A 21,737-nucleotide genomic window follows, 5' to 3' on the forward strand; every position below is an offset into this window, starting at 1 on the left:
ACCACCTGCCAGAGTAGGACTCAGCCATCGATAAGTTTGAGGCCTGAGACTCAGTAGTTTACCCTGAAGCAACACCTGGTTGCAGGAAGAACCACAAATTGAGATTACCTGAGCACCACCCAAGAACAGACCATCCAAAGGAAATGCCTAACGTTCCAACCATTGTAGAAAGGATCACCTGCCAGCACACTCAACAGGACACCCCTAGACAAATGTCGGCCAATCAGGGGTCCTGAACCTCAGAAATCCCTCACCACCACCTTTACTACTATAAAAACCCAACTCTTAACTGAGCTGGGGGCTCTCCGTTTATTCCAATACGTTGGTCATGTGAAGAGACCATTTGCAAACTTGTATAAAATAAAGGCTCTTTGCTTTTACATATGGGACTTGGTCTCCTTGTTGGTTTTTGGGGGACTTCGCAGATCGAGGCATAACAATATATAATGAAAACCTTATGAGCTCTCCCCCTTCACACACACAAACACACACACACACTGTGGTATGTGATTTCCTGGTTGCAGATCCGCAGCACCTTTTTTTTTTCCTTTTTAACTGTGGGAAACCAAGTAACCCCTATCTCTTCTCCTCATTGGAGGGTGCTGATGGTTCACCAGTCCCAGTCCTCTGGGCTGGACCATGTCCTTGCAGTGAGCACCAGTAGAACTTGACCCTCTCCCCTCCATTCTCCAGCCCTGGCTTCCAACTCCTTCCACAGGTCCTAAGTCTTGCAGGAGTTGCACTCCTGTACACTGTAACTGAGCAAGACGATCCTCTTTGGTAGGCCGGAATAGATTAGAGTTCTGCAGGACCTCAACCCACGTGCTCCGAGCCTCCTTCGTCAGGCACCGCCTTCCTGCCCAACAAAAACTACATTTCCCAGGGTGCATAGAGGCGGGTCCTTGCTTCGGGTAGGGGCCCCTGGCGGTGCGCCGTTCCGTCGCCTGTTCGGGGGCGCGCGGGCTGGCACGAGGACAGAGCAAAAGACCCGGAATGAGTTTCCGCGTAGTTCCGCTGGGCCGTGCCTGGATGTGCTTGGTCGTGCCGGGCCAGGACAGGCGTGGGTGGGGGCCTGAGTTAGTGGTACTGGGGTCAGGCGCTCGGGACAGCCCGCGCCTTGCTGAGGTCTCCGCCCCGTCCCGGCCGGGCCGGCCTGTCTGTCAGTCACTGGGGCGGAGGCAGCGACCATAGCGGGGCCAGACCCGGGAGGCGAACAGATCGTGGGCCAGACCAACGGAGAGGTCCTAGCTCAGCCCCTCAACTCCACCGACTCTGCCCCAGACTCGCGAAACTGCAACCCCGCGCTTCCTTGGACGCCTCTGTATCCCGCGAAGGGTTCTCTCCCGGGTGATCTCCCAGCCCCTTGACCTCATAGCATCTAGGAGCTCACCCAGACTAGGGTGTTGTGGGTACAGGCCGTTGACCCTATGGCCCCTCACGGGCCAGGGCCTCGGTTTCCCCTTTAGGCCTCCCTCCCCTATGACTTCTGATTCAAGGGACAGAGCCGTGACCTCCCGCTAGGACCCTTGCCTGGGAGCGCCTCACTGACGCCTCCCTTTTGGGAGCCACCTCAGTGGGTCCTCTCGGAAGAGCACATCTTTTGACCTCTGCAAGCCCCCCCACAACGCCAAACGAGGTGGGGAGGCCTCGGCAGCCATGCCCGCCCTGGGCATCCCCTCATCCCACCACTTTCTGGGTATTCAAGCCGGGGTCTAGCAGGGGGCCAACAGCCAAAGGGCTGGGGCAAGAGACAGATCAGGGTCCACCTCCCTGCCAGGCAGGGAGCAAAGATGGAGCGGCGGGAGGAGCAGCTGGGGGCTGCAGGGGCTGGAGCAGCACCAGCCTTGGACTTCACTGTGGAGAACGTGGAGAAGGTATGAGGGCCTCGGGGTGGGCACGCCAGTGACAGAGCAGAAGTTCTGGGGACTGACACTAATGCCAGAGCTCGGGCCTGGGCTCAGTGCCCGCTGGGATGATGCCCCTAGAGCACCTGGTATTTACCGTCTCTCGGCAGGCTTGGATAGCAGTGTTGCAGTGCCTAATGGGCTATTTTTGGCTTTCTGTGGACACAGTCCCCTTTCGGACAGATACTCTGGGGTCTTTAGGTTGTTCCCCTTCAGGGTGCTGATTGCCTAGACCTATAGCCAAATTGGCTCCTGTCCAGCTCCAGGAGAAAGGCAGGAGCACGGTGCTGGAGGAAGCCAGGAACTCACAACACCTGCCACTCAGCCATCCCCTCCCCCTTTTAGAAACCACACTGATGCCGAACCATCCCGGACCTGACTCACTTTGTTCAGTCAAAGGCTCCCAGAAATATCTGGAACTTAAAAGCACCTGCATTATGTTTTCATTCATCTTCAGAAAAGGGTCTTTTGCTTATTGAATGGAAGTCAAACCAATCCTGGGCAGGCAGGAGTGTCTGGCTCTCTTGCTTTGTGCCGGATCCAAGGGGCTTGGCTCTGCTGGCAACTTAACAGGCCCTTCCTTAACTTACCTGCCTCCTCCCAGACTTCTCCATTGCCCAAGCCATCTTTTTTGATTCTGTGCTTCTCCCAGCAGCCTGGCATGCAGGAATGCATGCTCGCACGCACACACACACACACCTAGGATGAACAGAGAGCTAGGGATACCTTGATGGACAACAAGGGGCACTTGTAGAAACTCATTTGTTATTCCTGAGCCCTGTTTCCCCTAACAAATGTTGAGAATGCATCCCTTCTGTTTCTGTTTTGTGTTTCCTTTTGCATCCCTGATGGCTCAACAAGGGGCAGTAGCCATAAATGGATTTCAGGGGTTATAGATAAGGTTAATGGATGGAGTCCATTTAGGGAACCTAGCCCTTGGGGCTGGGCAGTGTTGGCATGGCGGCACATGGTTCCATATGCTACCAGGGAGATGAGCCATTGTTTTCTTACTACATGAGGTCCCGCTGGAGTTGGGGCCCTGGGGATTCTGCTCCTGACAGCTCCTGGGTAGGCCCTTGCTCGGGCTGCTTCTGGCCAAGGCTTCTCTGCTTCATCTGATTGGAGGCTTACATGTGCTCTGTGAAGATGCTCTCACCCTGCCCTCCCTTCCAGTGAATCTCTATTCCAGGGCTCCCTGGCCTGAAGCAGCCCTTCTCAGATTGCACACTGGCTTTAGTGCCAGCCTCCGGAGTGACCTCGGGATGATCCTGGGGAGCAAGTGGAATTTGCTTGTTGGAGTCAGTGGGAGCAGCTGTGTCTGAAAGGGCCAGCCCCCCTCAGGCTATTTTATACTTGTCTCAAGCTTACATTTACCCCTATGGAGCCATTCCTTCCTCCTAGGCCTTGCCCTCACATACCTCCCAATGGGAAGAGCCCAGCCCCCACCTTTTCCGCTTTCCCGTGGAGAGCCCCTCTCAGAACCCATTTGTACTATAAGATGAAGATATAATAGAACATGGGACAGATTCAGGCTCTCAAGAGATCAGCTGAACCCAAGCTCTCCCTTCCTGCTCATTCCCTCTCCCCGCAGTCAGGGAGAGGCAGCGTCTTGCAGAACCAAGTCACACCCTCTATTCTGGGCTCTGGCATGGTCCAGAGTAGCCAGCACCTGCTCAGTCCTGTGCTGTCCTGCAGGCGCTGCACCAGCTCTACTACGACCCCAATATTGAGAACAAGAACCTGGCTCAGAAGTGGCTGATGCAGGCCCAGGTATCTCCACAGGCCTGGCATTTCAGCTGGCAGCTCCTACAGCCGGACAAGGTGCCCGAGATCCAGTACTTTGGGGCCAGTGCCTTGCACATCAAGATCTCTCGCTATTGGAGTGACATCCCCACTGACCAGTATGAAAGCCTAAAGGCACAGCTCTTCACCCAGATTACCCGCTTTGCCAGTGGCTCCAAAATTGTGCTGACACGGTTGTGTGTGGCACTGGCCTCCCTGGCTCTCAGCATGATGCCTGACGCTTGGCCGTGTGCCGTAGCAGATATGGTTCGACTCTTCCAGGCTGAGGACTCTCCGGTGGATAGCCAGGGCCGTTGTCTGGCTCTGCTAGAGCTGCTAACGGTACTGCCTGAGGAATTCCAGACCAGCCGCTTGCCCCAGTACCGCAAAGGTCTGGTGCGGACCAGCCTGGCTGTGGAGTGTGGGGCTGTCTTTCCGCTGCTAGAGCAACTACTCCAACAGCCCAGCTCGCCCAGCTGTGTGCGGCAGAAGGTGCTCAAGTGCTTCTCCAGCTGGGTGCAGCTGGAAGTACCCCTGCAGGACTGTGAGGCGCTCATCCAGGCTGCCTTCGCTGCTCTGCAGGACTCAGAGCTCTTTGACAGCAGCGTGGAGGCCATCGTCAATGCCATCTCCCAGCCTGATGCCCAAAGGTGAGTTTGGCTCTGGTTTCCCAGAGAGGGACAGCCCCACCCGTCCAGCGAACGTTAAGAGAGTGTCTGTCATCCTCTTGATCCTATACTGGAGACAGAAACAAGGATGCAAGTGAGACACAGTCCCTGTCCTCATGGTTGAGAAAGCGAGGCAGACATTAAACAACTAATTATCTGGTAGACTGTTAAAATATTTGCCTCCTGTCTTCCCCTCAGCCAGTCACTAAGTCCTGGCTGTTCTGCTCCCGATCATATTGCAGATCTATTATTTTCAGTTTCTGCTGCCGCCCCAGCCCCAGCTGTCATCATTCCCAGATTGTAGCAGAGCTTTCTTACCAGTTTCCTGCTTTTCCCCCCTCGTCATCCCGACAGCCAGAGTTACCTCCTGAAAATGAGGGTCTACTCTTTCCATTCCGACCAGTGGCTTTCTCTGTGTTTAAAGTTCAGAATCGTGGGTCTAACTCCTAAAGATGCCTGCACAGCGAGGCACACACCAACATCATCTCTCCTGCCTTCCTATGCTTCCATACGGCTCTTCTGCTCCCTGCAGCCCCTGGGCAGGCACATCACCTCACTGCAACTTCAGTTTTCTCTCACTCCCAAGAGAAGTGCCCAAGGATTCTTCAGACCAAGCTTGGGCTTCTCTACTGTAGTGGGGTGGGTTTTTTTGTTTTTGTTGTTGTTGCCGTTGGGTTTTTTGTTTGTTTTTTTTTGTTTTGTTTTTAGAGACAGAGTTTCTCTGTAGCTTTGGAACCTGTCCTGGCACTCACCTCTGTAGACCAGGTTGGCCTCAAACTCAGAGAGAGCCGCCTCCCTCTGCCTCCTGAGTACCACAACAGGCACAAAACCCCAGAGTGGATGGTGCCACAGCACATTTAAAGGCCAGAAAGAAGGTAAAAGGAGTGAAGTTTGCATTTGTCAAACATCCGTCAGGGCCTTGCTATGTTGGGCCCTGTGCTGAGCCCCTGGAACACACAGGTGAAGGCTTTAACTCATGTCAGCTGCCCACAGGCTGGTGAGCACATGAGTGGGTAACTACCGTTCTGTACGAACTGCGGGAGCAGTTGCTCTAGGAACCCAGGGGGGCACTTAGCTCAGTCTGGGGTGTACTGAAGCCTGCCCAGAGGCAGTGATAAACCAAGCTGTACTCGGATGTAGTCAGATGCAGTTGATGGATTTGGGGAGAACATCCAGACAGATGGAAGCACCCAGGCTAAGTGAAGGATGCGAAGGGATTAGTGGTGGCTTGTATCATTAGGCATATGAGAGCTGGGCTGAAAGGCCAGACTTGTAGGAGGACCAGGTTCAAATCCTTCAGGACCTTGTCAGCCAAGCTTGAGAATTTTTTTTTTTTTAATCCTGGGACTGGTTTAAAGTTACTAAAGGATTTTACATGGAGAAAATGGTTTGTTGAGATTCTTTTGGGTGTAAGTTGGGCTGGAAAAAACAAGACTGAAAACCTGAGCCTAATGCTTCAAAGATAGGGTTTTGGAATTCCTGAGTAGACATGGAGGGAAACACCACTGAAAGCTGCGTGGGGGAGTGGCTCAAGCTTTGGCAACAGCCTTGTCCGAGTTTGAATTTCAGAGTCCGTTTACTAATGTGAGACCTTGGGTGAAACCACTTCTGAGCATTAAAGGAGGCGGTCATACCGGACCTAAGGAGAAGTTGTAGTGCTGGGGCATTGTAGTGTGCCCAGGGCCAACCCTGGGTATTCAGTAAAGAGTATTCCAGTTCCTTGAGAGGCGGCAGCTCTTTTGTGGCTTTTACTCCAGGGAGGAGATCAGCAGCACCCATTAGTACATATATGCTGTGCATACACCACGTGCTTTAAATTAGGAGCTGCAGGTATGATGTTTTTGTCCATCTACCATTTGTGATTAGGTTTAATGGTAGCCTTGTTTTCTTTTTTTTAAGAGAGAAACAGAAAGCTACTGCTAACCTGATTAAAGCTGTTTGCTTTTAGAATTGGTGGTAAGAAGTAGAAACTGTTAGAAGCGGTGGGCTGGAGCTCCCACACAAGTACACAAGTACAGTGTTGTGAAGCACTGCCCTTTAAGTTCTAAAGTCTGTAGATAGAGCAAGGGCTCAGTAGGAGAGTGCTTGCCGAACATGCATAAGCCTCGAGGCTCAATCCCACCACTAAAGAGAAAAGAAAATAATAAGTGTTGGCCAAAAACATTTTGGTTTAAAGGTTAAATAGAGAGCATGAGATGTTTAGTGTGGTTCCCATGTACTTCATAATATCGCATGTATGTGCTAATATTTGCAGTTATCTTTGCAGGGGCAGTTAGTAAGATACCCCTGGGTCCCTAGCATAAGGTGGACACCAAGTCTCAAGTCAGAGCTCTTGTGACAGCATGAGGCTCAAGTGCTGAATGGGCTTAGGTGGTGGCTGAGGAAATTATCAGGGCAAGGACCAGGGTGATGGAGGGTATCCTTGGATACATCCAAGTTTACCCACCCAGACTGTCTCAAGAGCTTTAGCAAGTAATTGATGCCCCTTCTCTTCTGAACAAATGAGCAAGCAAGGGGCCAGTAAGAGAACCCATAGCCTCCTGGGCGCCCATTGGTTGCAGCCCCTTGGTTGCTTAGCAACTCTTCCCATTTTCTCAGCTCTGCTCCCAGAGCTCTAATTGTAGGTCTGGGCTGAGCTCAGTGTGAGCGGCAGCCAAGACATCCCCAACGGCTCTGCTCCAGCTGCAGGAGCTGACCATCTAGAGTCAGGCCTCTTGGATACAACCTTCACCGTGGTCCTAAAGATTCCCCTAACAAGTCTAGATACCTCTGAGGCCTCAGACTTGTTCTGTTTGCTCAGAGGTCTCCAGCATTGTGTGGTAGAAAATCTACGCAGGCGTATTCACTATGGGTGGGCTACAACAAGCCAGGAGTTGGCCCTGAGGACCTGCTCTGTCCAGGCTAGTTTGCTATATTTAGGTTAAGAAAGTCACCTTGGGTGACCGATTCCTGGGTAATCTGGACTCTGCCTTCCCTGGGTGTTCCAATATTAGCCTTCCCTCCAGCCCAGCTTGCACTGGTTTCATCATTTTTTCTGTTCCTCTACACTTGCTCCTGCTTTCTGGTTCTCTCCTTTGAATTTTCCCCCTGAAATACTTTTTTGTTTGTTTATTTTTCAAGACAGGGTTTCTCTGTGTAGCTGTCACTGTCCTGGAACTAGCTCTTAAAGACCAGGCTGGCCTTGAACTCACAGAGAGTACCTCTGCCTCTGATTAAGAATGCTGGGATTAAAGGCGTGCGTCACCACTGCCCAGCTTGAAATACATTTTTAATACTGGAATACCTTCTCATAGAGAATGGGGTAGAGACAGGGAAGTGAACTGGATGGGGTGTTGGGCTCTCGTCATGAGGTCTGGGGCTACAAACCCAGATTGGCATAGATCCTTCACAGGAAATTGTGTTTGGGCTTGGAAAGGACAGCAGACCTGTAGCAGTTTAAGACTGTCTGTCTAATCTGTGTCTAAGTTCCTGTTTGACCTTGAGCAGTACTCTGGGCCCTTCTAGGCTGTGTTGTCCTTGCTCTATCCTATTTGAGGCTCAGATAAAACCTACTAAGAGCCTTCACTGCCTACCTTCTGTCTGCACGAACTGGCAGGTAGAGGATACAGCAGAGATGCTGTGGAGACAGCCTCCATCTCAGTTGCTAGGAAGCTTATGGGTCATAGCCTTGGCCCTGACCCTGACTCTGTGCTAGAGCCTGGCCTGAAGGTACCCATTGTCTGATGGTGCAGCCTGTGTCAGGATCCTGAGACTGAAGCTATCCCAGCTGTCTCCAGGCGATACCCCCTGGGGCTGTCTCTGAACTGGGGTGGATGGCTTTCACTAGCAGAATCTAGAATGGGGGTATAGAAAAGGAAGTCGACATTCCTGGTCTGGGTGCCCCTTTATGTCCTTTCATCTTCTCACTAAGGTCCAGATAGTGTTGCCTAGCAGCTTGCTTAGGCCAAATCCAGATAACATGGACCTTCAATCCTCCTTCCTGCCATATATAAATTACTACTGGTTGACATCAGAGAGCTCCCAAGCACCTGACCTTCTCTTAGAAGATGGCTTCCTCTGCTTATCTTGTCCCCACAGAGTGGATGGAGTTACTGTCGTCCCCTTCCCCCTTCCCCTTGTGTCCTGGCTCTCACTGCCTGTCCTGTATATGCTCCAGGACTCTGACTTGGACATTATATTTCTCTCTGCACTTTCTTCCTGATCAGCTCTTACTGACTCGTGCATCTTTAGTTACCAGCTGGAGACTCCCAGATCTGTGTCTTGCTCTTTCCTCTCTACTGGGTATCGGGGTTTTACATCCTGTTCTTTCTAAGCACTTCTACTTGCACATCTTGTCTAACGCAGGACTTCACCTCTTGTTAAGGCGTCCTGTGCCTTCTCTATGTCTCAGTAATTCCAAGCTGTACTTATTTGGAGAGCTATCTTTTGTTTTTTTTTTTTTTTTTTTTTTAAGGAACTTTTTTTTTTTAAATATTTATTTATTATGTATACAATATTCTGTCTGTGTGTATGCCTGAAGGCCAGAAGAGGGCACCAGACCTCTTTACAGATGGTTGTGAGCCACCATGCGGTTGCTGGGAATTGAACTCAGGACCTTTGGAAGAGCAGGCAATGCTCTTAACCACTGAGCCATCTCTCCAGCCCCGAGAGCTATCTTTTGTAATCAGCCAGTTATTACATAATGTCCATTTTACCTGTTAGCCCTAAGTTCATCATCTTATTTGCTCTGATCCTGCTGCCACCAGACACAGGAGCTGGGACTTGGCGGCAGCTAGTGGGAACTGATGCCCTGTGACATTCCAAAGTCCTCTTTATTGGTGTTCTGACATGCCCACCCTTGTCCAGTGTCTCCTGACACTGACTATTCCTTTCTGGACTCACAATAACCAAGTACCACAAATGGACGGCGTGAATGACAGAAATGGCATGACAGTTGTGGCAGCTAAAGTCTGAAAGCAAGGTGTCAGCAGGACTGTGCTTCCTCTGGAACCTGCCGAAGACTTCTTCCCGGCCGCCTCCTGCCTGGTGGTTGGCTGGCAGCTTTGTAGTCCTTGGCTTGCAGCTGCCAGCTCCGGTGCTTGCCTTTCTCTTCCCTTGGCATTGTCCCATGATGTCTCTCATCACGTGGCTGTCTTATAGGGACACAAGTCATACTGGATTAGGAGCACGCAATCTATCTGCAACAATGCTTTCAGGTACTGGGGGGGGCGATAGGTTGCCAACATCATGTGTTTGTGTATGTGCACAACAGCCTTGGTGTTGTTCCTAAGGAGTTGTGGACCTTGTATTTTGAGACAGACCCTCTCACTGGCCAGAGCTTACCAAATAGGCTAAGCTGTCGGGCCACCAAGGCTCTGGACCCCTCGTGTCTGTCTCCCCAGTACTGGCAGCACAAATACGCCCAACTTTTTGGTATAGGTTATGGGGATCAAATTCATGTCCTCGGGATTGTATGGCATGAACTATCTCCCCAACCCTTCAACATATCTTTTTAGGAGATGTACATTTCAACCTATAACAGTCTGCCCCCTGAGCCTCCAAAATTCATGTCACTCTCATGCGAAATGCATTCTCTTTATCCTGATTCCCTCCGAGCGTTAACCCATCCCAGCATCAGCTTCCAGTCCTGCTGCAGGAAGTCCTTCAATATGCTTCTCGGACTTTCTTGTGCCTCATGCTCAGAGCTCTCCCAAAGATCTCTGACCTAATGTTCTCAGCATGAGCAGCATCAAAGGGGCCTTGGCCTCTTTTTGGTAGGAAGGCTTTGGTGGAAGGCTGGGAAATTGTGCCTTTCTCTCAAAGCTGGTGGGGTTGGGCAGACGACTCTGATGGGTCACCTTACCTCATGCCTCTAGGTATGTGAACACACTCCTGAGACTCATTCCGCTGGTTCTGGGACTGCAGGAACAACTGCGACAGGCAGTTCAGAATGGGGACATGGAGACCTCCCATGGCATCTGTCGCATTGCTGTGGCCCTGGGCGAGAATCACTCTCGGTAGGGAGTGGGCACTGCTGGTGGGATGGCAGAGCCTATTGAAGGTTAAAGTTATGGACCCTCATTGAGGAGGTACAATGAGCTAACTCTTCCCCATCCCAGGGCCTTGCTAGATCAAGTAGAGCACTGGCAGAGCTTCCTGGCACTCGTCAACATGATCATGTTCTGCACGGGCATTCCTGGCCACTATCCTGTCAATGAAACCACCAGCTCCCTCACTCTCACCTTCTGGTACACGCTGCAGGTATGTCTGTGTGACTGTCAGTTGGCCTGAGCCTTCATGAAGCTGGATCATGCTTCTGTAGTTGCTGGGAAAGTGGCTAACTGTCTTTCCTGGCTCTCTCAGGATGACATTCTGTCCTTTGAGGCAGAGAAGCAGGCTGTGTACCAGCAGGTATACCGGCCAGTCTACTTCCAACTGGTGGATGTGCTTTTGCACAAGGCCCAGTTCCCTCCCGATGAGGAATACGGATTCTGGTCCTCAGATGAAAAGGAGCAGTTCCGAATTTACAGGTGATGCTAGCAGGCCAACCCTCGCTCTAAACAGTCTTAAATGATGAAATAAGGGAAGAGGCAATCAGCCAGGCTTACTGACTTCTGGGGGTTCCTTTCTATAGTCTTTAGGCAATTTTGCAGGGATATAAGGATCCATGGGTAGGTTCCTGGCTTATGTTAAAGATCCAAGCAGTATAAAAGGCCTTCATCTGCTTTTCAGGGTTGATATCTCAGACACGCTCATGTATGTCTATGAGATGCTGGGGTCTGAGCTGCTTAGCAACCTCTATGACAAGTTGGGCCGTTTGCTCACGAGCTCAGAAGAGCCCTACTCCTGGCAGGTAACTCCCAAACCTGATTCCCTCTGCCTGCCGTCACTTGTTACACCCTCCTCCTAAGTCAAGCCAGTGGTACCTTCTTTCCCCAGCACACAGAGGCCCTGCTTTATGGCTTCCAATCCATCGCAGAGACCATCGATGTCAACTACTCTGATGTGGTGCCTGGGCTCATTGGCCTCATCCCGCGGATCAGCATCAACAATGTGCAGCTGGCAGATACTGTCATGTTCACCATTGGTGAGACCTGGCATTCATCCATGACTGCATTCTTAGAGCTACAGCACCCATCCCTAACTAAGCATGGCTGGCCTGCTGGGTCCTTCCCCACACAGTCAGCACTGCAGCCTGCTAATTGTCCTGGCAAGTCTTTCTACAGTGCTCTGAGCTGCGTCTCAGTGCTGCCAGTTTGCTGTTATTAGTGGAGCAGCAGTGCTAGGCCTCTGTTGAGTGATCCCTTTCTGCTTTTGAGCATTGAGGCTCATGTTTGAGATCAATGCCTATATGCCTACATGACCCTGTGAGCACTCTGGCTATACTGAGGCTGTAGCTCAACCATTCCGAAAGCCTTGCCTGCCTCAGAGAGCTTTCTCTTTGCCTTTTCATCCAGGAGCTCTGTCTGAATGGTTGGCTGACCACCCCGTCATGATCAACAATGTTCTGCCCCTTGTGCTGCATGCCCTAGGCAATCCTGAGCTGTCTGTCTCCTCTGTGTCTACCCTCAAAAAGATCTGCCGGGAGTGCAAATATGACCTGCCACCCTATGCTGCCAATATTGTAGCTGTCTCCCAGGTATGTGGTGCCCCAGGTGGTGCAAGCCTCGGAGTGCCCTGCTCCACACTGATGTTATTCTTTGTCCCCAGGATGTGCTGATGAAGCAGATCCACAAGGTACGGCTCAAGCTTTCTAGAGGGCTCCTTGGATATTTGGTGGGGAATTGCTTACCCCTAAATCCTGCTTTTTACCTTCTCTTCCCGACTCATCTCTTAGTCTTTGCTCTTATAATCCTCCCCAAGAGGTTCGTTCTCCTTTCTACTCACAAGCAGATGTGGTCAGAATGGACCGTCCCTGTTTTCTGCCCCACAGACAAGCCAGTGCATGTGGCTAATGCAGGCACTGGGCTTCCTGCTGTCAGCCCTGCAGGTGGAAGAGATCCTTAAGAACCTGCACTCACTCATCTCCCCCTACATCCAACAACTGGAGAAGCTGGCCGAAGAGATAGTGAGTGAGCTCTGGGGACCTGGGGCAGCACTGGGACTCCGGGGGGCTTCCTCTGTGCACCTCGGGGTGGGGATGTTGGAATGGGCACTCAGGGCTGGTGGTGAGTGATCTGGCCCCTAGGCTGGGGCTCGGAGGTCTAGAGCTTGATTTGATTCTCCCCATAGCCTAATCCCTCCAACAAGCTGGCCATTGTCCACATCTTGGGGCTTCTTTCCAATCTCTTCACCACACTGGATGTCAGTCATCATGAGGATGATCATGAAGGTCCTGAGCCCCGGAAACTGCCAGTGCCACAGGGACCCAACCCAGTAGGTGACATTGTCTTTGCCACTCCCTCGTCCTTTCCTCGTGGGATTGTCTACCACTCTCCAACTCTGTAGATAATGTTGGCGTTGCTTCCTGACCCTGCAGAGGTCATGCATTTGGTCCTTTGACCTTCCACTTTATATGTGACCAAGTTATTGCCTCCCTCATCCTGTAGATGATGTTTTCCTTGTCCTCAGCTCAGCGGGGGTGATGGCATTGAGGTTTATTTACCCCCACTGTGAGGGACACTGACCTTATCTTCTGGTCCCTTTGAGCTGCCCTGCTCCCGCAGGCACTCCGGTGCCGCAGGCACTCGGGCAGGCACTCGGGTTGCCCGCCGTTGAGAGGAGATGCACAGAAACAGATTGTTGCTGGGCAGGGTGATGAGTGCTGTGGGTTTGGGATGACCTCTTTGCTTTTTTGTTTTTGTTTTTCTTTTGAGACAGGGTCTTGCTAAGAAGCCCTAGTGGCCTGGAACTTGCTATGTAGACAAGACCGGCCCTGAGTCAGAGATCCTCCTGCCTCTGCCTCTGCCTCCCATGTGCTTGGCAAAGCACATGGTGTTTGTAATTGGACGGTTTTGCTTTTGTGCTGTCAGAGATTGAACATAGGGCTCTGTACTCTGTGCATGCTAGGCAAACACTCTGGCACCAAGCTACATCTCCAGCCCTTTAGGTGATCTCTTACAAGCTGTCTGATCTGGGACAAGTCTCAGTTTCCCTCTCAAAGGGGTCTGGCCTCTGCTCATCCCCACACCTTAGCTTCAGTTCCCATATGGGCTCTAGGCCAAGCCTGGGCCCCATCATCCCGCAGAGCCCCCCCTTTCTTCTGTGGCAGTCATCATCCTGCCTTCCCTATCTCCCAGGACCTCAGCCTGCTCTCTGCTCTGCCATAAGCTGCCCGTATCTACGCATCCCTTGGGGCTCCCTGCCCCACGCCTATTTGGGTGAGACAGCATCTCTTCCTCCTCAGGGGCTAGCCCATTACTTTGTTTTTTTTTTTTCTGAGCAGAAATGAACAGAGAGTGAGTTTTGTTTTGTTTTTGTTACATTTGCAAAGCTATTTTAATTTTATCAAGAGCTTAGGACATTTCTGCTTTGCAGTTCTGAGTCTTCCTCTGAAAGGACTTACAGTTCAAAATATTCTCCTTCATTGCTGGGGGGTTAAGCACACCATTTCTTGCTCCCACGGGTCCTATGTTCCACCATCTCAATGTGCAGTCGAGGGTGATGGGTTGAGCCCTTTGCCTGGAGCCAGGTCCTCGGGTAGGCGGCCGCAGTGGTGCCTCACTCCTCCCTGTGTCCGTAGGTGGTGGTAGTGCTACAACAAGTCTTCCAGCTCATCCAGAAGGTGCTGAGCAAGTGGCTGAACGATGCCCAGGTGGTCGAGGTGAGCCCTGACCCTCTCTGCTCCTGGGCCGATTTTGGCCGAAAGTGCCAGAGTAAAGGATTTGCTGCAACACTGGCACCAGAAGAAACGTCTTTTGGGAAGGCACCCCTACCCTGCCGCCACCCCAGACTCATGGAAGTGCTGGGTGAAACGAGAGCGACCTTAGGGCCAAGTAGCAGGTGCCCATTGTAGCACCAGAGGCCTGGCTCTGCCTCGTCCTTTTGAGTTGAGATTTCAGTTGTTCTTACTGTCCCCTGAAAGGAAATGGTAGCGACGTAAGGAACAGGAGTTAAGTGACAAAGTTTGAGCCTGTGCTCCTCTGTAGAGAGTCCTTTGCCCCTTCTTTTCAGATTGAGGAATAGATTGGTTTGCAGGGCTTGATCAGACTTCTGGGTAAGGGTCCTTTCTTAGGCCTCCCTCCCATGACCTGCTAACCAGGGTCTCTCTTCTTTCTTCCTCAGGCAGTGTGTGCCATCTTTGAGAAGTCTGTGAAGACACTGCTCGATGACTTTGCCCCCATGGTGCCACAGCTCTGTGAGATGCTGGGTCGGATGTACAGCACCATCCCCCAGGCCTCTGCTCTTGACCTCACTCGGCAGGTAGGTCTTCTGATTTGGGCAGTTGGTGCTCCGGATATCACCCTACTCAGAGGTCTGGCCCTGGGTGGGCGGTGTCAGATGGCTGCCATGGCTAGGGTCCCCGCCTGTGTTCCAGGGGTGTTGCTCTGCCCTGGTGAGGCTGACCAGCCCTCCCTGCTTTGTTGTAGCTGGTCCACATCTTTGCTCATGAGCCTGCCCACTTTCCCCCAATCGAGGCCCTCTTCCTGCTGGCCACCTCCGTCACACTCACGCTCTTCCAGCAAGGTAAGTGCCAACCAGGGTGACTGCTGCTGCCGCCACTGCCACTGCCTCTGCTTCCTCCACCGGGGAGCCAAAGCTGCCCACTCTGTTCTCCATCCCCCTGGTCGCACGTGGGACTTGATGGGAAATGGGGGATGAAGCACCGCACAGTTGTTACCTCTGAGTAGTTGGTTCTCTGGGCTTGAGGTAGATAAGATGGTGAATGGTGTTTTTACAGCCTGCCTGTGCTCCAGGCCAGCCTGGGTACTGGGGAAGCTGGGCTCAGACTCTGAGGGACTTGGGGCACTAGTCTGGCTCATTGCCTTCGGGATAGAATAAGAAGTTGGAGGAGCATGGGCTATGAAACCAGGGAGATCTAGAATCTAAGCTCATCACCACCAAGCTAGTTGTGTGACCTTGGGCAAGTCACTTGCCTCCACTGAGCCTCCTTTCCATATCATTTCAGGCACTCTAGTTCCTAGGGCCTGGCTTGGGCTTCTGTATATGAGGAGTGTTGATTCCTTTTCCCATGTCAAAGTTTAGTCCTTTCTGAGCCCAAAGTCCCTTTGATGGTGGGTCCAAATCCTTCTTTCTGTGGCCCTCTGCCTGAGAGAGTTGGAAACTGGTTTCCTCTCTGATCCAGGTTCTGCCCTGGTACAGAAGCAATGCTGTTCCTCAGCCCCCTAAGCCTGGCCTGGATTTGAGCTTTCAGGCCACCTAGAGGTCCATCCAGAGCACAGGGTACTCCTAGCTCATATTGTTAGTGTCTGGTTCTTTGTGGACCATGGAGCAGACCAGAGTGGGAAGAAACCTGGTGTGACTGTCCTCAACTCCACCTCTTCCACTGCTTGTACCCCTTTTCTAGATGAGTCCCAGTGATCTTGAATCTGTTCAACCCTCAGTGGGTCCACTCCTCCTCACCTTCCATGAGCCCCTCCTCAGTTTAGGCTCAGCCTCACCTGAATTAACTCCATAAACACCTGCCCATCTCCAATACATCCAACATGCAGCAGTCACACTGTACTGCACAAAATAGTAATATGGTCTCATTTCCTCTCTGGCCTAAAACCCTCAAATGCTGACCCTTGCCCTCAGGTTATTGTCACGTTCCCATATGACCAAACTCGGGTGTATCTCTAATGTTCTCTCGTGAAAGGAAGGGAGCCATCCAGCCACACCCACGTGCCTTACCCCTCCAATTGAAAAGTGCTCACCTTGCTGGGTGAGCGCTCACTCTCTCGTGCCTTAGGTAGGAGGCAGGCATTACTCCTCAGACAAGTGACTCTGAGGCACAGCTGGGTCCTTGTAGCTGTGTGCCACCTTGCACCACACTGACACTGCAAATGAGCACAGGCCATGAAATGAATAACCTCCAAGTGTCTAGTCTCTCTTCCTAGACCAAGCCCCCTAGGGGCAGGATTGCATCTCTACTATATCCCCTGTGTCCAGAATGAGGCCAGGTTCAGACACACTGTTGAATCAAGGAGGGTTCCTTGCCCCCAGAACCTTTCTTCCATACTATCTGGCCCAAGCGGGAAGGGAACTGCAACTGAACACTCTTCTACAGTGGGACCCAGGCAATATAGCCCATTGGACCTTTCCAGGACCCAAGAAGCGCAGATTTCAGAGATGAGAAGATCAGCCTTAAGTAGTAGCTCCTGGTAGCCTGCAGAAGGAAGTGAGGGAGACATTACATATTCCAGGAGGGGAAATAACATCTGTGGCTTACACAAGGTCACACAGCTACTCAGTGGTGTCTCAGGCAGGAGCTGCAGGCTCATGCCTATCAAAGCTGAGGCACGGATGGCCAGCATCATTACCTGTCGGGGTTGTTGGTTGTCTTGTTGGGCAGCATGGTCCCCATACCTGTTTTGTTGTCCCAGTTCAGGCTTCCTCAAGCTCTGCCTTCCCAGTGGGTCTTGGGGTAGCATAATGACCGGTTCTCCCTTTTCTTGGTATGTCCAGCACTGTCCTCAGCCCTGAGTTTGGCTGTTTACCATGTGGAGAAACTTTGCTGGGATGGAGCAAAGTCGTGGCCTTATGATGCAGTTTACCCCCTGGCCCTACCAATGATGACTGACCAGCCTCATAGCACCCAGGGCCCTGCCTTACCCAAAGAAGAGTTCTTTAGTTGAAGCAAACTGAACAAAATGCTTCCTGTGGCCCAACCAAGAGCTCTAAGACCATCAGACTGAAGGAGACACTTACTCTGGCTCTCATGCCCTGGACTTCCCAGGGCCTTTAGCCAAGCCTCAAAATGAGTTGCCATGGACCAACCCACAGCCAGCTCTGCTCTCCCCTAAGATGGCTGTGATGGGGAAGTATATGCCAAGAAGCAGTGTAGGGCTACCCCAGACCACCAGAGCCGCAGCATGTTTCCTCAGCCCTGTGGAATCTAGAAGTGTCTGAGCACCGAGGGATTGCTGGGGGTACTGGGAAGTAGGTGGAAGGCCCCTGGGGGAGCTGGGGCAGGCCCGTCCTTCACTTTGCCGTCTCTTTCTGTTGGGCTTCTCCCAGTTCATGGTTTTTGTATGTTTTGTTTCTTTATCTTGCTTCCTGCTGCTCATGTGCCCCCATGCTGTCTCCTGCAGGCTCTCAGTCCCACATAACTATATGAGGTTGAGTTGCTGTTTGTATAATTTTTTCTTAAGTTCCATCTTTATTATATTTTAGGGCCCAGGGACCATCCTGATATTGTTGATTCATTTATGCAACTCCTGGCACAGGTGTGTTTTAGTTTTATTCATTCACGTTCTGTTCTCTCTCTTTCTCTTTCTCTTATGTTGAAATTCAATTTAAGCCTATTTTTAGCTTTCTGTTGACAAATTTTTTTTTCTGTTCAGTTGAATAGAGTTTCTTCATCTGTTTCCGTGGAAGTTGACAACCCAACATCCCCCTTTAGTGCCCCTTTGCCTCAACTAGCTCAGTCACCTACAAAGACCAGAGAGAGGCTGGTCCTGAAGGGAGGGACTGGGAGAGGAGGGGGTGGTGACTGTACCCAGCAGTTCCTGTGTGGCTGCCTTACCCAGAAACATCAAGGGTAGGACTAAAGTTCGGGGCCTGGGCTTCACTGTCCCCGTGCTCCCGCCGGGGACTGCATGCCTAAGTGCTCCCAGTGCTCCCAGTGCTCCCAGGAGGTAGCTGGGAGCAGCTCCAAAGAACAGAGCTCAAGGCAAATGTGCAGCCCAGAGTCCATTTGGTGGAGAGAATGTGGGGCTGCTGGTAGTGGGGTGCAGGCTCTACTGTGAGACCTCACTAGGATGTGTTTGTGCCTGGGGTGTGCTTAAGTGTGTTGACCTTATTGTGTATGTTTGGAGTTTGGGTATGGAAGGGAGCGGAGGTCATGTGCTGTGAGTAGGACACACGTCGTGCTGAACATTGAGACGTGAAACTGCCGTGACATGCGAGGAGGGTGGCCTCTACACTGTATGTGTGTTGATTGTGATGTTAGACCATGGATGGACACTGAACATGAACATGTGTTGGCTGTGTGTGTGTGTGTGTTTGCTCTGGTGAAGTGAGTTTTTAATGGAAATAATGTTGTGAGTTGTTACCATGCCGACACTGAATGAGCCTGGCAGGCAGATGTGTGCCAGGCTATGGGTGGATGGAGGCAGTGTGATGGAGGATCCCGGGGATTGGAGTAAATGGGGCCCTCGCTTGCTCTTCCCATATTCGCTGAGTTTGAGGTAAAGCTGTACGCAGACAGACTGAGCGCATACAGTAGGTGTGGTTCTTGCTCCCCTGGAGCCTACAGTATCACGGGGACACGAGAAGTGAAGAATAAGGGTGTGCTGACCCTGGGCGGGTATGTGTGTGGGGACCTGTGGCGGTGTACTTTGGCAAGGAGGCTGTTTGAGTGTGTTTGTGGGTGTGTTGGGATGGTGTACATGGGAGAGGGCTGTGAGTGTGCACATTTTTGGGATGTGTGGGGTTGGGTGTGTAACTGTAATGAGAGTGTGGTAAGTGCAGACTAGTGAATGTGAGGGTGTGTAAGTATGACAGAGGTATGTAAGGAGGGCATTTCAAGTCGGGGTACATGTAGGGGTGTTTGCACTTGGATAAACATGGGGGCAGAAGGTGTATGAGGGGTTGGGAAGATCTCTGTGGTGTGCGCTGGGGATGTCACTGGAGAACAGCAGTGTTTAAGGACTGCTGGAGCTGTGCCGAACGTCTTCTGTGACTCAAGGATGTGACAACCGTGTCTGGTAGCACTTGGGGCAGGCCATCTGCCCCCATCCCTCCATCTGCTACCCCATGGCAGCCCTGGCTCCTAGGGTGGGGATGGCTGAGCAGACCTGGACAGAGTATCCTGGAGGAGAGAAGGGAGGCGGGATCTAGATCTTCTGCTTTTCCTCCTCTTGAGGAGGAGCTGGGAGGACGAGAGGAATTGGGGTTGGGGCCGTGCTGGACTGGGGCTTCATGTCCAATTGTTATCTCTTCTTCTTGCTGCCCTGCTCACAAACCCAAGGATCCTCCACTTCCTGTGATTCAAAACTCAGTCACTACTGGCCACCTGGAGCCTTTGGGAGGGGAGAGGGGAGGGTTTTGCTTAGGGACTGATTGATTTGGGATCTAAATACTCTACATTAATGGTCCCCACCCACAGCTTCTCCCATCCCCTGGCATTCGGGTACACCTACATGTATATTCTGCATCCTGGGGGCAGCTTCTCACTTGACTGAACTCTGGGGTAATGTGAGTTCCCAGAGATGTCTGGGTGGCATCCAGTACATGTGATGTGTGAAGTTAGGAGCTCGGGTGGCAGGTGAGTGGCGGGGATGATCCTTGGAGTTGCCTGGAGCTGGGCTTACCAGCTCCACCTTCTGCAGGCTTTGAAGCGGAAGCCAGATTTGTTCCTGTGTGAGCGATTGGATGTCAAAGCTGTGTTCCAGTGTGGTAAGTGGGGCCAAGTGGAGAGTTGGGCTTGGGCTCCCCTGCATCTGTAGGCCCTGTCTGATATACCTCCACCTCTCCCACAGCTGTGCTGGCCCTCAAGTTCCCTGAGGCACCTACTGTCAAGGCCTCCTGTGGCTTCTTTGTGAGTCCAATGCTAACCCTTGGCCCCTGTGACCCTAGGACTCAGGGTGGGGGTGTGGTGTCCAGATCTTGTCCCCAGGGAGAGGTGGGAAGGAGATGGGGCTCACAGGCCTCTCATCTTCTGCAGACTGAGCTCCTGCCTCGGTGTGGGGAAATAGAGTCTGTGGGAAAAGTGGTACAGGAAGATGGCCGTATGCTGCTCATAGCAGTTCTGGAGGTGAGCTGGAGTAGTAAGTGGTGGGCTGGTATGTGGGGAGACCTTCACTGTTGAAGCAGCTGGTATTGTTGGGGTGTGGGGCCAGGTCTTTGGTTTCCTAACCTCTCTGATTCTGTCTCTCCCGCGATTAAATATCTGAATGTTGTTGGGGTTGCTGTGAGGGTCTGTGATGATCTGTGACGATCTGGCTCTCAGAAGACAGTGCCTACTTAAAGAGCTTGGCTGCGGACGTATCCCAGAGAGCCTGCAATATGCCTAAGACTCCTTGCTATAGGGGAGAAAGGCTATGTACTGAGAACCCCTCTTTCTTAGGCCATTGGGGGCCAGGCCTCCCGCAGCCTCATGGACTGCTTTGCGGATATCCTGTTCGCCCTGAACAAACACTGCTTTAGCCTCCTGAGCGTATGGATCAAGGAGGCACTACAGCCACCTGGTTTCCCATCTGCCCGTCTCAGCCCTGAGCAGAAGGACACTTTCAGCCAGCAGATCCTTCGGTGAGCGGAGCTGGTATGGGCCTGAGCTTGGGTCTGGAGGTGATGGTGTTGGTGGACAATGCTAACGTGCTCTCCCTTCCCTCCTCCAGTGAGCGAGTGAACAAGAGACGAGTGAAGGAGATGGTGAAGGAATTTACACTGCTGTGCCGGGGACTACATGGCACAGACTACACAGCTGACTACTGAGGGACACCTGTGTCCCACTCACCCCTTCTTACCCCTTCCTATTCCCAAAGAGTAAACCTGCACCCTCACTGCTGCCTGTGTCCTTTCTGCTTCCACCTTCACCTAAATGGACCCAAGCCTGATGGAAGAATCGAAGGATGCTTGGACCCAGGCCTTGGTTAACAAAATAGGGATGGCCAGGTGGTGGTGGCTCATGCCTTTAATCCCAGCACCTGGGAGGCAGAGGCAGGCGGATCTCTGTGAGTTCGAGGCCAGCCTGGTCTACAAGGGCTAGTTCCAGGACAGGCACCAAAGCTACAGAGAATCCTTATTTTGAAAAACAAAAACAAACAAACAAACAAACAAAAAAAACCAAAAACTCTCTTAAGTTCGAGACCAGTCTGTCTATAGAATGAGTTACAGGAGGTAAAAAGTGAGAGAGATCTGTCTCAAAAAAACAAACAAAAACAAAAGAGTGGTAGGACACTTAGGTCCTAGGGTGAGGACACCTAGCTCTTGGGGAGGGGCACCTAGCTCCCAGAGTGGGCACTTGTCTAAGTTGCTTAGCCTGGAACCAAATACTGTCCCTTCTCCCAGGGTGAGAGGGTACATCAGCATCAGCAACCCATACACACTCCTGTTAGATTCATGTACACATTTAATCAGCAATGCTGAGTACTAGGTCCCTGGTTCTACCCCAAACTAAGTCTGACCCCTTTCATAGCTACTGTACACAGTGGAGAAAGTTACATTTCTGATGAGAAAATATGGGCCTTCAGGATCCACGTGGAGTGTGGGAAGAAATGGAGTGGAGATTTATTTCCAGGCTTTATTTCTATTTACATTTATTTACTTTTATTTTGGAGGAAAATAGTTTGAGTACATT

At 51.8% G+C, this 21,737-nt stretch overlaps 1 protein-coding gene across 2 annotated transcripts; it reads left to right on the top strand.

Moving 5' to 3' along the window:
• Positions 1–1,061: 1,061 nt before the first annotated feature.
• On the top strand, positions 1,062–20,944 carry Ipo13 (importin 13). 2 transcript variants are annotated; one of them, XM_050161348.1, is made up of 20 exons: positions 1,062–1,874; positions 3,600–4,336; positions 10,210–10,350; positions 10,453–10,594; positions 10,697–10,863; positions 11,066–11,186; positions 11,273–11,420; positions 11,866–11,972; positions 12,044–12,070; positions 12,267–12,401; positions 12,566–12,709; positions 14,016–14,096; positions 14,558–14,695; positions 14,863–14,959; positions 17,609–17,661; positions 19,768–19,834; positions 19,918–19,976; positions 20,103–20,192; positions 20,505–20,686; positions 20,776–20,944. In XM_050161348.1, exons 1-20 carry the CDS (start codon positions 1,791–1,793, stop codon positions 20,870–20,872), a joined length of 2,817 nt encoding a protein of 938 aa, XP_050017305.1. In that variant the 5' UTR covers positions 1,062–1,790; the 3' UTR covers positions 20,873–20,944. The 2 variants fall into 2 exon arrangements, with proteins under 2 accessions (XP_050017305.1, XP_050017304.1); XM_050161347.1 differs by having other exon boundaries at positions 1,065–1,874; positions 11,791–11,972.
• The last annotated feature ends 793 nt before the right edge of the window (positions 20,945–21,737 follow it).

The sequence above is a fragment of the Alexandromys fortis genome, unplaced genomic scaffold (genome assembly GCF_014885135.2).
Source record: "Alexandromys fortis isolate MF-2015 unplaced genomic scaffold, M_Fortis_MF-2015_v1.1 scaffold_122, whole genome shotgun sequence".
In the NCBI taxonomy this organism is placed as follows: domain Eukaryota; kingdom Metazoa; phylum Chordata; class Mammalia; order Rodentia; family Cricetidae; genus Alexandromys; species Alexandromys fortis.

Bases quoted from the DNA above. Each gene is read 5' to 3' on its own strand.
- Ipo13 (XM_050161347.1), top strand. From the start codon at position 1,791: ATGGAGCGGCGGGAGGAGCAGCTGGGGGCTGCAGGGGCTGGAGCAGCA. The intron at 11,187-11,272 runs GTAACTCCCAAA...TTCTTTCCCCAG, and splicing joins AAGAGCCCTACTCCTGGCAG to CACACAGAGGCCCTGCTTTA. The intron at 19,835-19,917 runs GTAAGTGGGGCC...CCTCTCCCACAG, and splicing joins CAAAGCTGTGTTCCAGTGTG to CTGTGCTGGCCCTCAAGTTC.